A 14,063-nucleotide genomic window follows, 5' to 3' on the forward strand; every position below is an offset into this window, starting at 1 on the left:
GCTCGATCTGATCATTTTTAATGGGCCCAGAAGACTTATGACTTACACCTTCCCTGCACCAGCCTACAATGGCTGTACTCTAAAGAAATGTCATTCTGTTTTTTGTTTTGTTCTATCAACACAATAGTTGCCTTCGCTAATATCTTTATATTACTCCTGACTATTACATTTTTGGATGCTTCGAAATGGTGGGTACTGGAATTGAGGGTTGGTTTGGTTTCTCTCTTGCTTTTATTGGCTTTTATTTTGTTGGCTGACTAAGATACTTTTTTTTCTTGGAAGCAGATATATCCCACTACATATACACATACTGCATGCAATATCTGATACATAAATCAACAGTGATCAGAAGTTATCAAGACCAATTTAACACTGGAGCTGACTAACTTGTAACAGGCTTTCCTCACTCACCAGGTGCTTGGTTGACCTAGTGTAAGGAAGCAGGCCCCTTATTATTCCAGTTTTAATTTTCTACCTGGCTTTATGCCTCTACCCTGGACACTCTAGGTGGAAGAAGAGATTAGAGGTCCTTGGGAGTATACATCTCTCAGCTTTATGAATGGAAACCTGACATTTAGTTCTCACATAACACTGAAACATTAAAAGTGTTAGTACTATCCTCGATGGCGTTGTAACAATCAGTGATGAACTGTCAGTTCTAGAAGAGTTGCACATATTTCTGAGAACCTCCTTGTAAACCTGAATGAAGGGCAACAAGGAGTTCTTATTCTCCTCAACTCGTTGTCTATCTGTGACTATATTCTAGATTGTGGCAGAGTCCATTGAACCTGAACAACAGGTGATATGTTCCTTTTTACTTTTCACTTAAACCCACAGCAGTAGCAACACCAAGGTCCTGACGAATGCATTGGTACTGTCCATCTATGCAGAAACATGTTGACCACTATCTTGCTGAAACAGATATTCTGTTAAATCCGTCTTTTCACTATTGTTTTTAAGCTTGAGGAGCTGAGAGAATTTATTAAAACTTTTCATTTCTACTCAGTCTCACCCAATTTTATTCTATCAGTCTCAGCCAATTTTATTCTATCACCAATCACTTTATTTGCACTGCTTTTTTACAGTTGTCACATTACATTGACACCACCCACCAGATAACGCGATAGGGTTTTCCTACATTGTTGTGACTGTGATCACACTAACTCCTGGGTAAGGAGAACCCATATGATGTGATAATGGTGGAACAGGTCGGCAACTGATGGGAAAAATTTTCACCTACCCTTGGTTGTGTGTCTCCCAGTAGAGCAATCACGTGCACTGTAATTCACTGCATCACGTGGTGTTACCGAGTAATTTGGTCCACAATTCCTGGTTTTTGTCGCGTCAATAAGGTTTTTCTGTGTTTAGAGCCTTTTCTTTTGACTCCTAGATATTTTTTGTATGTTTTAGGTCTTCAGTAGGGGCGTGTATCTAGTAGTGAGTCTTTAAACTAGCCCTTGGACCCTCTTCTATGTAGTGTGTGTCTAGTTAGTTTTAAATGCCAAGTTGAAGTGGCAGTCAACTTCGCACACAGGCCCTGCAATGGGAGGCCTGCAAAAGGTTTTAAAGGCTACTTGTGTGTGGCACAATTAGTGCTGCAAACCCACTAGTAGCATTTAGGTTACAGACATTGGGTAGATGTTATGCCACTTTACAAGGGGCTTACACGTAAACTAATTATGCCAATTGTGTATGGACTAATGTTACTATGTTTAGAGGAGAAGCACATGCACTTTAGCACTTGTCAGCAGTGGTAAAATGCTCCAAGCCGTAAGGCCAATAAAAAGATACAGCTAAAAGAGGAGGTAAGCAGGCAACATGTTTGGGGTGACCCTTCAGAAAGACCATTTTTCATCAAACAACACCCTAAAGTATCTGAGTGCCTGTAGAGAGTAGAAAGGAAGACAGCTAAACTTGTCCTCAGTCTAAAACCAGGGGTCACATCAAGCTAGCAGTGAAAGCATTCCACTGAGTCAGAGAATCATGCAGAAGACAATCTGGGAAAACAGTCTGTCTGCCTGTAGAAACTGCTTATGCTATACAACCTAGACCCTCTCTTCGACCAAGCCTACTCAAGCGTCTCTCAGGGAGTGCACAAAATGGTAGCTGACAAAAACAGAGGAGAAGAAGCCTGAGAAATGTAGCATGTCCTCAGTTCTACCTCAAGAAGCCAACTAGGCTCCCACATAGTCATAAAATGCTGAAAACTGTTCTTTTAAAAGAAGAGTTAAACTGAACTATGACTGAATGCTGAGGTGAATGAGTAAAGCCCTTTCACACTGACTCAATAGACAATGCATGTGGGCTATTTCCCCCACCACTAATTTCCTGAACTCCTAAAGACCAATCACCTCATTCCAGAAACTGTGCTAAACATGAACTGCTAAAGAAAACCTACCAAGGGTACCCCACCCAAGGCTTACTAACATTCATCCTTCAGTGCCTAAATACGTAGATCTTTTTTCTTCTGTTCATTTTATTTTAAAGTGCCCTGAAATGGTCACAAGTCAGTGCTAAATAAATCAAAATCTACGCATTTTGTAAATTGACTTAGTATTATTTTCCAACACACAAAATGATAAGTGGACTATTATTTAAAAAAAATAAGAAGAAAAGAATTAGAGACTCACAATAATAGATAACACATGTGCTCTTACTTTCTTTATTGATGTCCTTGGTGAACTCGGCTCAGTGCTTCTACCAAGTGGGTGCCAATTACCATCAACACTGTTCACACAACCACTGCTAGCATTATCTGCTTGATGATAGTATGTAGGCACACCATCAATCACTCAAACACAGAGATATCAAGTCCATCTGCTGAATCCCTGGCAAATTGCAAGCAGAAAGCTGAGCCAAATATCTGAAACAAATTATTTTGCTCAAAATGTTTTATAAAGGAGATTATGGCTGAGGATATTGCTGCTCTGAGTGTAAGTGGACATTCAGTGAAGAACAGAGAGACCTCTCCAAGCCTAGAAGGGAATGCATTGCACAATTAGCCCTTTTGTTGCAGAGGAAACTGCCAGAGAACGTTTTCTAAAATTAGGAATAAAGATTAAATCCTCCTTTTCTATTCTTGAGAACAGATGACTGAAATAGATAACAATGTGCATAAATTGGCCTCCATAATTTGCATCAGAGTCTACAAATATGTAATTTGTTGCCAAAGAAGCAATGTTGCAAAACTAGAACCTTGAAAATGCAAGCAATTTATAATTATCAGGAGGTTTTCTGAGCTTAAAACCCAAAACTGAGGTCCTCAAAGCACAGATTACCTTCTTTCAAACAAACCATTTCAAGATAAGGACAGGCAATGTGACAGACCGTTGAGCTCAATGCCTACACCAATCCTTCTACTTCATATATTACAAATATCTCCTTAGCACGCATCATGAAAACACCTCTCAGGCTAGTTAAAGACATTAAAGTACTCAAGAAAACACAAGTAAACGCTAACAATCAACACAAAACACCTTTGTAACTATCATTCAATAAGCAATCTACTTTTCATGAAAATAAATAATAAAAGTGAGGTCACACACCAAACTCAGCAACCTTGTCAGACCAACAACAAAATGTATGGCCAGCAGTCATACATCAATTAATTTTCAAGTCACAAGAGGAGCACTAAATCAACTAGTTAGCAGTTGACAAAACTGTCAACCACCCCTTCGGCCTCTCACTTCCATTCACCTGAAGAAATTATCTGTGATTCATCCTGACACAAAAACTTTCTCTGTATTTTTAGCACATGTAAGGGGATGAATGCATGAGTGCTTCTTGTAATTATACAGCAAGAAATTGAGCTTGTACTCATCAAAAAACTACCGGCTATAAAGATTCCCTTCTCCAAGGACTCCACCATAGGCCCAAAAGTATCCCATTCACCAATTTCCAAAATATCCACCTTAAGTAAATGTATGAAGTGCTTTTCTAAGGCAATTTTAAAGTTAACTGTTTGTAAATGGCTCCAACTCAAATTGCTCGATTCATCTTGGAAACAAGTAGTTCTGAGCACTCACACTATGATCCCACCACTGGTGACTGATAAAACAGCTTATACTGTTTACAGTAATCTGCATTGTCCACAAGTCCTACATGTCAGGATACCTGCCCACCTTTCCAAAAATCAAGTGATCATTTCCTAAACCTGCTTACCATACAATCTACCAAATGCAAGGGGTTCAGTGGGAGATACCAACTTAGAGGTATTGCTCTCTGGAACTCCCTTTCCTATACCTCATACCTTAACATACTTTCTTTAAATCCATTAAAGGTGAAAAAACCTATTTGCTACTGAATGCATTTTGTACTAACTTGATGGACTTCAGATACCTGAGATTTCACAGTCAAATCGGTTTGCTAACCACGGCCCAGTCACACCTGTTACACCTTTGAAACATCCTCAAAGTGACAGTCAATACCAAAAAATAAAAAAACATATTTTTTTCACTGCTTACAGGGCACTCATCACAGCTAAGTTGCCAAAAACCTGTCATGGGGTGGAAAGACAAGTGAAGCAACAGCACAAGGACACAATATAGTACTCTGCCCTCCAGCTTAGAAAGAGGTAAGAAGAACTGTCCCAAAGTGGAACTGGTCATCAAGGTGGAAACTGGGATTGTGACTATTGTTCCATAGCTCACCGCAAAGAGTCACATATGGTTATGAGGACGGCTAGAAACAGCTGCAATAATAAATGTAAATAGTTCAGCACAATGTTTGTGGACTCACATAAGGATACATTTAGTGTAGTGACCTGCAATTTCTGGGGGATGTATGACATTACAACGCATGCTTTTACCACGCATGCCTTTACAACGCTGTTTTTACAATGCATGCCTTTACAACGCATAGTGCTTTGGGGCGCTGGATAGTGAATAGTTTAATTTACTATTCCAACTCCAGTCCCCGTGGATAGTAGGGAAGGTGTTGGATAGTAAATTAAACCTATTCCCTATCCTAGAGCGCCCCCCAGCGCAATGCGTTGTAATGGTTTGCGTTGTAAAAGTTGCGTCGTAAAGGCACTGCGTGGTAAAAGTTGCGTTGTAAAGGATGTTTCCCATTTCTGGGTGCTATCAAACACTGAAGGGATATTGAATATGGTCCAGAAAGTCTTTAAAAATAGAAATGAGGGATGTGCACATTTACAATGTGTACAGAAGTAGAAAGGATCTAATGTGGAAGTTAACTCAGTTGGAAAATGACATAAAGAATCAGGAGGACTGAGCTTTCAATGATCAGACCTTTGGGAAGCTGCTTAGAGAAAAAGAAAGGAGACTTTGAAGGCAGATGAAATTGTAGGCACATTTAACTTCTATCAAAAAGGGGGGCTGTAAACACTTCTTACCACTAAGGGGTAAATTCTAATTCGGGAAAAAAATTGTCCGTACGATTCTTTTCCGGAGCCGTCTCTGTACGAAGCGTGAACATGCCGTACGAATCGACGAGTACGATCCGGACCGGGGGATGAGGACGCGATTCGTACGGTCCACGTCAGGTAAGGGTGATTCATACGGAAAAGCACACATTCACATACACACCGTACGGTGCGTACACCCCATGATCGCAGGGGTACGCACTGTACCCCTGCGATCATGGGGTGTACGCACCGTACCCCGCGATCGCAGGGTGTACGCACCGTACACCCAGCGAACATGGGGTACGGTGCGTGCCCCTGCGATCATGGGGTGTACGCACCGTACCTGGGGGGGGGGCGCTCCCTACGTGTTTCGGGACGAACTCTGCTTTTACTGTGGTTTTCAGCTCCCGTAGAAAAAGGGTCGTACGGTGCGTACCCGACACGAATCGTACTCGCTGGGTCGGAAAAACCAGCCGCGAACCGTACAGATGTCGCCTACAGCGGGTTCCGAGGGAGAATCGTACGGGGATTTGATTTGTACGGTCTCTGTACAATTCGCACGGAGTCCAGCTCCTGGTACGAATCGTACTTCATCGTACGTACGGGGGACGTTGCAGGGTATGATTCGTACGGGAAAAACGCTCCGAACGGCTATTCGGAGCGGTTTTCTCAAATCGGAATCGACCCCTTAGTGTGGCTTGTGCATGTTTAAGTGGTAAACAAAACACTCACTAGGTTTCTTTCGGCGAGGGAAAGCTAGTGGTCACACAGGAGTGCTGTTGCTGTGTGGACTGTATGTATATGACATACACTGTGCATACCTAGTTACAAAGTAGTAGAGCACTCTACACAATTGTCAGTTTTCTAGTTTCAGTGAAGAATGTGAGAGGTGTGGTGCAGCGGCTAGGGCGGCTGACTCCAGAGCACAGGGTTCATGGTTCGATCGCCGGCGGCAGCCCAGCCCAGCACCATGTGACTCTGGGCAATCGCTCGCTTAATCTTCCCAACGGCCCCAGTGCCTTATGGCCTGTAGGGGTGATTAGTTCACGCTATACAAATACTGGATTATTATTATTATTATTATTATTAGATTGAAGAATAACGTGACAGTAAAGGGAGAAGGGGCAAGGCATCAATTCAGAGACATAAAAGTGGTGGGTAGGAATCATGTAATGTCACATTTTACGATAAGTTGTTTGGCACATGGGCCAAAAAAACGCCATTTAACTGAAGCTAAAGGAAACTGAAAAATTTTGCTAAGTGCCTAGTCTGAGAATCAATTAAATCAAACCTAGCAGGGACGAAATTATCTGATACAGGAAGTCTACAGGTTATGTAGCAACCATACACATTCAAGTAATTGAGGATTAGGGTTTGTCAATGTAAAACCAATCTGTTGAGACGTAATGCCACCTAATATAATGGTGGCACTTGAAAGGTCTGTAAACGTTTGTCTGCAACTAACATTATTTGTAATGAACTTGTCTCTTTAAACAAGATGGTAGTGATGCTGTCTCTGCTGTATTTCTTCCAAATCCAACCTGTGTATTTAGATGCTTCTGCTTATCGAGACTTACATGGGCAGTTGGACAAAGTGGCATAGTGAATAGAATGATGGTAGAGCTATGATAATAGTGAAATCACTGAACCAACTAATAAAAATGTAGGACCTCATCTACAAAAGAAATTATGCAACGCAGCACTGCAAGTCATTTTGCTGCGACGAGCTATGCCATTTTAAAAGCACAGGAATGCGTTGTGTTAACAACAATACAACATATCCCTGTACTTTCCCCTACACTGGCGCACAATTGGCTGTCATGCGCCAGCGCAGGCACCCTTGCATCATGTTTCAAGGGTGCCTGCATTGCGGGAATGATTGTTTCTATGCAGAAAGGGACACCTTCTTGCACAAAAACACTCATTGATGGCATTTTCCCCATTCTATGCGTACTGCAGAATGCAGCATGCATAGAAAGAGAAAAAAACAAGAACAAATAAAAATATTTCTCCTTGGTGCTCAGTGGGGAGGTGTAGTATTCTGATGCATTCCCAGATTTAAAAATCTTTGAAAATCTTGGGAATGTGTCATGTTCCATGGAGGTTGGTGGAAACACCCACAGCAACACCCAAGAAACGCCCCTTTCACGCAGAATAATGAGTGAAAGTGGCCCATATTTACAAGACCATGAAAAGTCACGCAGGGTAACTTTACATGGCCTTGTAAATATTGGATGGCCCATTGCGCCGCCCGTGCGTCCAAAAAAGTGGCGCATCGGTGGCGCAATGGCCTTGTAAATGAGATGCACACTATATACAATGGGCGGCCTTCTGGAGAGACTCAAGTTCTAATGAGCATCAGCATGAATTTCACAGCTGTCAGAAACGATTGCTCTATGGTTCTAAGATGGAAGGCATCACCCCTGGAACTACCTTCACGACAGCAGTGGCTGGCAAACATGGGCTGGGGTTTCTCAGAAATGAAGTTTGGCTGCTCATATGGCACTAAGTTGGTAACTTGCCTCTTCTGAAAGGGTGGATTTGGGGTGCCTGCAGTGCAGGCATCTCAATATGAGAAGGTCGTTAAGGCAGCTAAAAATACCTGAAAACTGTTTACTAAATATTCCACGGGTGCCTGACATGCTACAGGTGGTGCTAGATCTTGGCCACAGTAAGTAGTACACTTTTTATCTCCCTATCTAATTTAGTGAGATCCTTGATAGAGTAAATTTGTGAAGGAACAGGTGAAGGAAATTTGTGAAATTACAGGTGTCTCTATTCTCCAATACACAGAAAACACGCCAATCTATTTGAAAACAACAACTCTGCTTGACATCCTTACCCTTCTAACAGCCCTTCACAACATTCAGACTTGGATGAAGGAAAATTTCCTCACTCTCAATCCCAGAAAGACTGACTCTGTCCTGTTCCTAAACACAAAAAGTCCTTCAGTGCTGACCTCATAAACCAACTAAACATTGCAGAATTATCTCCTTCTCCTTCACCTACTGCCTCGTCTTGGGATCCTGCCAGACACTTTCTTATATATTCAGCCCCATGTAGACAATAGTGCCAAACGGCTAACTTTTATCTCCAGGTTTTGAAAAAAATAAAGCCGCTTGTGCCTCTTGGTTTTCTAAAAACGACAGCTAACACTAATTCTACCGCATCTTGACTTCAGCAATGCTGTTTTTGCAGGTGCCTCCTTACCCCCCCTTATGTGTCTTAAATCTGTCTTGCATTGGAAGCCGGACCTCTCTTCTTCAAGGAAATTAGATTTTATTCTAATCCTAGTTGAGCTACACTGGCTTCCTATCAAGACCAGAATCAAAACTAACTAATCTCCAGCCATCCGACGGCATGATAGACCTCACAAGCAAAAGTAAACTTCTTATGAAAATCCCCAACTGTAGAACTTCACAGGCCTTACATCAGTCTTCCTCTGGAACAACCTCTCTCCTGTGGAACTCACTTCCTGCATGAATCAGGACCAAACCTCCCCTTCTGTTCTTCAGCCCTTTTTAAAGGCTTATCTCTTCAAACTGTATCTCACCCATTGAATCAACTGTAATGTTGTTGATGATGTTCATACACTATTTACCCTCTTTATTCTTCCCAATAAGTTGGTTACTTATGTGCATACCCACTCTGTCCTCTTTATCTACCACTAAATTGCAACCCACTCTAACCACACAGCCTTACCCGACCTCCTCTTACTCCCTTAACCTCCTTCCTTCCTACCTCTCCTCTGCTTCTTGTTACCTTCTATCACCTTTCATAGCCATTCAATCTCCTATCCATTCCCATTCCCTTAGTCTCTGTCTTTTCCTTTCCCATGCCAGCCACCATTTCCCCTGTACCAGGGCACTTTTCAAGCTTACTTTTGTTCCACCTTCATTTTCCGCTCTCCCCTATTCTCACACTTGTCTCTTCTCTCCACTCTGCCTCTGTGCCTTTCGTTTTTCCTCAGACCGCTATCCTCATCCTGTCTGCCTTTGATCACTCAACCCGCCTCCTTCATTCCCTCATTCCCTCGCCATCCCCTCCTTTCCAAGTCATAATCTCCCTCCTTTTCTCTTATCCTCCAACCTCCTTCCCCAGCCCTCCCCTATCCTTCCTCATTACCACTCTCTATTGACCTTCTCTCCTCGTCATCTCTGCTGCTTACTCCACACGTCTTTTCTCTCTTTACCAATTTCGCTCACCCCATTCACCTTCTCTCTCCCTGATCTGATTCTAGACAGAGATTGAATAATGCAATGTTAGTGTCTTAGAGACACACTAGATCATCAATGCCGTAGATGAAGTGTAGTCCCACCCTAATTCCTTCTTCCTCTCATCTATCATTTGCTACTCTCCACAGTTCTCATTTCCTTCTCTTCTACACATTCTTGCTTCCTTTCCAGCCAGTCTTTACACTGTCCCTAAATTCTTTGCCCCATTTCTCCTCTCATGTGTACCGTTCTTTTTTCAAATTATGACCTTTGTGTTGCTGATGCTTGTACTATAAAAAGTGCATGTATATCTCACAGTACCAATGCAATATACAAAACTTCTAATTAAATAAATAATCCAGAGACATCAACATCATATACTAGATATGGGGGGAAATATGTGATCATGAACATCATGTATCAAGGAAAACTCAGTTTTAATTAATCCAGCTCAATTATTGAAACAAAATGCAGCTTGCTCTTGATGTATTGCATAGAAGGAATGAGGATATGTTGAGTAAACGTAGCGGAAGTCTGAAGCTGGCTTTTTCCACTTGATCTGCGGTTTCCCACAATTACATGGATTTTAAGATAATTGTTAAACCTAGGTAAATGGGCTTACTATCCAGTATTCATTATCTACATCTCATCACTGTTTGGACTACATCTGAGTCAGAAAAAGAGAAAACATTCACCATAATGCGAGACTGTTTTTTCTCCTTGTAAAACAAAATGAGGATCACCATCAAAAGTTAGTCAATGTGAGATTAATGTTAGCCAAGGAGGGCTTGATCAATGCAACATTTTCATTGTGAATTGATTTATGACCTAATTAAGGTGGACATCTGTAGAGGAGGGCTAGGTCAGTGCAACACTTTCAAAATTACACAATGCTAAATGATTCCCATTTAGATATATTTAAGTACATATATATCATGTACATATTCAGAAATTTTGGAATGGATCCTGCTCATGTGAACCACTATTGATCGACCAGGCAGTATAAAGGCTCTCCTATCAGCAAGGCATGACACAATAATTATGTGCTTAAAAAAGTATGTATGCACCGGTCTAAAGGTCACTATGAGGGGTTAATATATGGGGAAGATAAAGTGGCAGGGAGAAAATACAATGTTATGACAGTACTAGTGATTTGAATGGAGAACTTATAGATATTGCCTTGACATCTAAGACTTGCTCCTGCAAAGCAGCAATAAAGATGCTTTATCAGCATTTGCAAAGTCTCCTTTCCAATGTTTGCATTATTTGCTCATGTATGTTCTCAAATTGCCATGGTAGTGAGGTTAATCTTTCCTTTGAGTGCACCCTAAAGCTCTCTGTATTTCCTTACATATACGTCACCTATTACTTTTCTCTTCCAAACCCTGAGCTGATCAGCTGACCTGGCTGGAGTGGTGGCATGGCATGGTGTTGGACAGATTATTTCCCTTATTCTAGTGTAAATCAGAAATATCTCATTTAACACTATCTTCTCATGCAAATAATGTTATTTCTTTCTACAGTTTTGCATTCTCACATTGCATGCTATCGCAAATAAATATTCTCTGTTTTGCTAAAATTTAAAAATTAAAAATTAGCCTTCATTTAAAACATCTCCTTGTTGCCTCTACTTTTTTCTTTCAAATGGCCTCTTTTTCACATCAATCCTCTGCATGTCTACTGTCTATGAGCATAACCTACTGTAAGTCACATGCTGGTTTGCCTAGATCTGTGTTATTGTATTACAGCAAATTCACAACTAAATTCAAAGATCACAATTCCTCCTTCCTTGAAATTCATATTCTTGCAACCTAACCATACCTATCCTTCTCTAGCTCATCTATTAATCCCAACAACCATCTGCATGAGCTCAAATACTGCCTGAATAAGTAATAAGTAATGTAAATTTACTCTACCACACAGAAATTGGAATTAATGCATGGAATGGTTTCCTTAAGCACACAAGACTAATCCCAATAGCCAACAATAGCCAATAACACAGGACCAACCACTAACCATGGATTCAAGAGCAGCGTGCTGCCCTTCATAAAGCGCGTCAATGCCTCTTCAAGGATATTAAGTGTTGTGTAATATAATTACAATAAAATACAATACAATTATTTTATTTGTGTGGGAATTACAAATCTACTTATGCAGAAGCCTTCAACATATAAGTCAAATGTGCTTGTCAATTCGAGAATACATTTACTCTCAACATCCTACAGTCCTGTTTGAGATTGTAATACTGTCAATATTTCCAAAATCTCATAAAAAAAGAATTCACTCTCGTACATAATACATCAAAACTGCATGCAAGGACCTGTTCAGAGAATCACAATGGTAAGAGGGTCGAGCATAAACAAGAGCAACAGGCATGCCTTGAAGAAAGAAGGAACAGTTGCTTACATTCTTTCCATTGTCACTCGAGGAAGAACATGTTTTTATAAGTTTTTGCTCTGGCTCTGAATATTCAGTGTCTGTGGAGTAAGCATCAGGTGGAATGGCATAGTCACTTTCAGATGTCATCGAAGACAAGGACACACCTGGGACAAAATTGATGGCATTATGTTATCAGACAATCAATTTGTTTACAACTTCAATCACATAAAAAGCAATCTCCACTTTGTGGCAATTTACACTGGATCCATTACTTACGAACAAGACGACTGCTCATCCATTACAACTCAGTGACAATCATAGCATGCCTTAGTTTACTAGTGGCTCATTCAAGTTGCGGACAACGTGAAAGTTCATTCCCATATGTGAATCCAAAGCTACATCATATATATAGTTATCTGCACCTCCAAAGCCACAATCATGCAATAGCCTTGCATCTTTTAAATACCACCTTATGTGCGAGAAGAATCAATTACCATGTTAATATTGGATATTATTTCCCTTTGCCAATCATTAACTATGGGGCAATTAAGTTAATGACTTTGATACCTCAAAGAAATTCCAGTTCTTTCTCCGAGTCAGTTATAGGTTTTGTGTGCCCTTCCAAACAAAACTTTGTGGTGTCCTAATACAAAATTAATAATTGTTACATCCTTCTATTTTATGAGAACTTATTTCAAATACTTTAGGTGGTACTGTCAAAGGTACTCTTTTCTCCTTTTTTGATTCTGAGAAATTAACTGGACCACAGTTCATCTCATATACCTGACATGAATGAAAGATCCCAACTACCAACCATATCTTTCAAAATAGTAGTTTTGTGTGCAAAATTGAGCCAAATACTCAAACTATTTCTCCTGCCACCCTCCAAATTACCATCTCAGTGATCATAATTTTCTCCAATAATGAACCATTACCTCTTAAGATTCCAGAACATATGGCAAGTTGGATTGGCAAATCATCCATTGAACATTGCTCAATCTCTATCCACCATGGAGGTTCACCAACACTCCTGGGATTACCTAACAAATGGCCAGCATGTTGAAGAATAGATACTTATAGCAGGAGGTTAGATCAGAGTTTTCTGGATCCACACTCGTCCATTGTACTTTCAATTTTTCAGCAAGTTATGAATATATTTGAACTCTCTTTAAAAAGTAGCTGGTTCAATACGTCAAATCAAGACACCTAGCTATGATGACACCTCAAATATAAATTACTGAACACAGAAGTAATTTGTAGAATAACCACCATTTCAACTGTGTTAACGTCTACCAATAGGGAGAGGTGCAGTTTACTCAGTTGGGTGATGACAACTTTAATGTATCTAGCAGGGAGTAAATTTGGCTATCAATGGATATTCCTAAATATCTGATCATAGTCCCAACATATCTAAAGTTCCAGTAAGTAAGATCAACCCCTGGACTCCTACTGTCAGTGCAGTTATCTTGGATTGGACCAATTGTCTTCCTGTCCTTCAAAGAAGCTTAGGTTACAGGGAGACTAACTTGTTTACTCACTGTCCCACACTTTTATTCCCCACATATTGGTACTCAAATTTGTTTCAAGAGCAATAGCAAGTAGCTCTAAAGTTAAATTAAACAAAAAAGGAAATAGCAGGCACTCATTTTTCATTGCTTTCCTTAATTTAGTAAGCTCCGACCAAGAATCTGTGCTGGCGACTAGCACACAACAAAGCAAATGCTGTAGCAAATCATGAGCCTAAATGATTTCACTTCAAAATTGAACAAAAATCGTAAAGAAATAGGACTATTCAACTTTTTCAGTTGAAAGAATGAGCAAAATATCCCAGTCACAGCTACAAGCATTTAAATGAGCGATTGCCACTAAAAAACAAACATTACTGTAACAATGCTGGGCTCATATGGACCTTCATTATTCCTTACACACTCGTGACTTCATCCTTAGATCCACTATGAGCACCCAAAGCTTTATTAGACTTTGATTTCAGAGTTCACATGACAGTTGTAAATCATTAGCACTGAGTATCATTTTGCAATGCTTAACAACAATATGCAAATGATGCATTGACTGGGAAAAGGAATAAGATTGGATACTTTTGTTGA

The 14,063-nt window shown here is 40.4% G+C and overlaps 1 protein-coding gene across 1 annotated transcript in view; it reads right to left on the reverse strand.

Annotated features, from left to right (window-relative positions):
* The window catches only part of PLEKHH2 (pleckstrin homology, MyTH4 and FERM domain containing H2), a 666,795-nt gene that overhangs the window by 299,956 nt on the left and 352,776 nt on the right, over nt 1-14,063 (reverse strand). Inside the window, exon 11 of the mRNA XM_078649687.1 lies at nt 11,986-12,122. Coding sequence (XP_078505813.1) covers nt 11,986-12,122 — 137 coding nt within the window. The remainder of the gene's footprint in view (nt 1-11,985; nt 12,123-14,063) is intronic.

Source organism: Lissotriton helveticus, chromosome 6, assembly GCF_964261635.1.
Source record: "Lissotriton helveticus chromosome 6, aLisHel1.1, whole genome shotgun sequence".
NCBI lineage: Eukaryota > Metazoa > Chordata > Amphibia > Caudata > Salamandridae > Lissotriton > Lissotriton helveticus.